General features: G+C 38.2%; 1 protein-coding gene across 1 annotated transcript; it reads right to left on the reverse strand.

Annotated features, from left to right (window-relative positions):
• Positions 1 to 2: 2 nt before the first annotated feature.
• Positions 3 to 1,353, reverse strand: LOC111398378 (protein DETOXIFICATION 12-like; the record flags this gene model as incomplete). The annotated part of the gene is made up of 5 exons (XM_023025291.1): positions 815 to 1,353; positions 633 to 719; positions 481 to 537; positions 151 to 389; positions 3 to 67 (listed from the first exon to the last, which is right to left on the reverse strand). Coding segments are annotated over exons 1-5 (987 nt in total), but the record flags the coding sequence as incomplete, so codon positions are not given.
• Between the last annotated feature and the right edge of the window lie 391 nt (positions 1,354 to 1,744).

Genomic DNA, 1,744 nt, shown 5'->3' on the forward strand with positions numbered 1-1,744 from the left:
AAAAGGTAAAATGCAGCAAGGTTGATATACGCTCCAATATGCTGCCAGCCGCAACCTCTGGCAACACCTGAAAATGAAAGAAAACGAACTATGAAAGTTAGAAGACTACAATCTTATCCTATTATGATATGACTAGGTGAGATATATAACCTGAAAGGGTTCCTTGAATGCAGTCCATTATAACAGATAAACAAACAAGCGGAGCCATATTTGTGACATAGTCCACAACTTCCTTCTCATTGCTGAAAATGTAGCCAAAAACGTGCCGGCTAATAAAGAGGATTGTGCTCACTGTTAATCCTTCTACAGCCGCAATAAGCATCAGAGAAATAACGGATACACGAGCTCCTTGTGGATTTCCAGCCCCTAACTCGTTCGATATTCTTGTGCTGAATAGTAAAATCATTTAAATTTAGAATCAGTTTCTAGGACGATCACATTAGTAAGCATTCAAAACAAATATCAGGTGCAGAACGGCACCTTGCAGCAGCAGCTAATCCGTATGGTATTGCATATAGTGTAATAATGGTGTTTAGGCTGTTCAAAACAACGCATTGGGGATCAGAGCTATTAACTTAAAGTTGGAATTGCTACATTTATATTATCATCAACGAGGCTTGTCAAGAACCTACCAAACGGAGAGCACCGAGGTTTCAAGCTGCGGATTAGGTAAAAGCCCTGATAGCAAGATAAGTAGCTCAAATGACCACCATTCAAGACTAGAATCGTCAAATATAAAATGCAATAAAATGTTAGCATATAGAATGATAGACAGCACAAGTGAACAGAGACAGAGAGAGGAAGTGAGTGTTACCAGATCATTACAGCAGAAGGAACGGCAAAGCGGAAAAACTCTTTCATTCCTTTGAATATATCCATTGAAAGGGGGGCACGAGTTTTCTCACAGGTCGAAGAGAACTTCATGTAAAAACCAAGTATGGTAACATTTAACCACATCGAAAGGTCCATGGCTACTGCAGCTCCAATATTCCTTAATCCCGACTTAAATACTAGCACCCAACAGACAGCTATGTGGAAACAGATAGTGATGCATGAGCTTATGAGCATGGGAAGGATCATACTTTGCATTTGAAAATACCGAATGAGCGGTTGAAGCGTTGCATAGCCAAAAAGTGCCGGAACAAGCCACATTGTGAATTTTCCAGCTTCGTGCGAAATCTGAGGATCTTGGCCTACATAAACGAGTACCTTTCCCAAGAATATCCACAGGACAGAGAGAGGAATGCAAACAATAATCAGGGAAAAAATGGAGGTGTAAGTTTGAGTTCCAATTCTTTTATATTGTTCAGCACCAAATGCTTGTCCACTTAGAGTTTCCAGAGCACTTGCCATACCTAACTGTTTCAAAGGCAGAGAGATCAAGTCAAATACCTCTCTATTCACTGCTAAAATTTTCAGTAAGTCAAGTGTTCACATTGCCAGTTAAAATTTATTGGTGCTTTTCAATAAGCTAGATTTAATCTCCAAACAATACTTAAATTACATGACCCTTTTTGTGTTCAGGTCCTTAAGATTGTGTATGCCAGAAAAAGATAGGATGATTATATTGTTTAAAGTTTTAGGGAAAAATGTCATTTGCACCGTCAATTATATGACATAATACTGAGGATTGAGATGGTTTAGGCATAATAAGGTAACTAGTACAATTGACAATTTTTTTCCCCTAAAACAGCAAAGAATATTCCACTTTAATCCACCATAATAAAATTCATTTACTACTATC

The sequence above is a fragment of the Olea europaea genome, chromosome 8, assembly GCF_002742605.1.
Source record: "Olea europaea var. sylvestris chromosome 8, O_europaea_v1, whole genome shotgun sequence".
In the NCBI taxonomy this organism is placed as follows: domain Eukaryota; kingdom Viridiplantae; phylum Streptophyta; class Magnoliopsida; order Lamiales; family Oleaceae; genus Olea; species Olea europaea.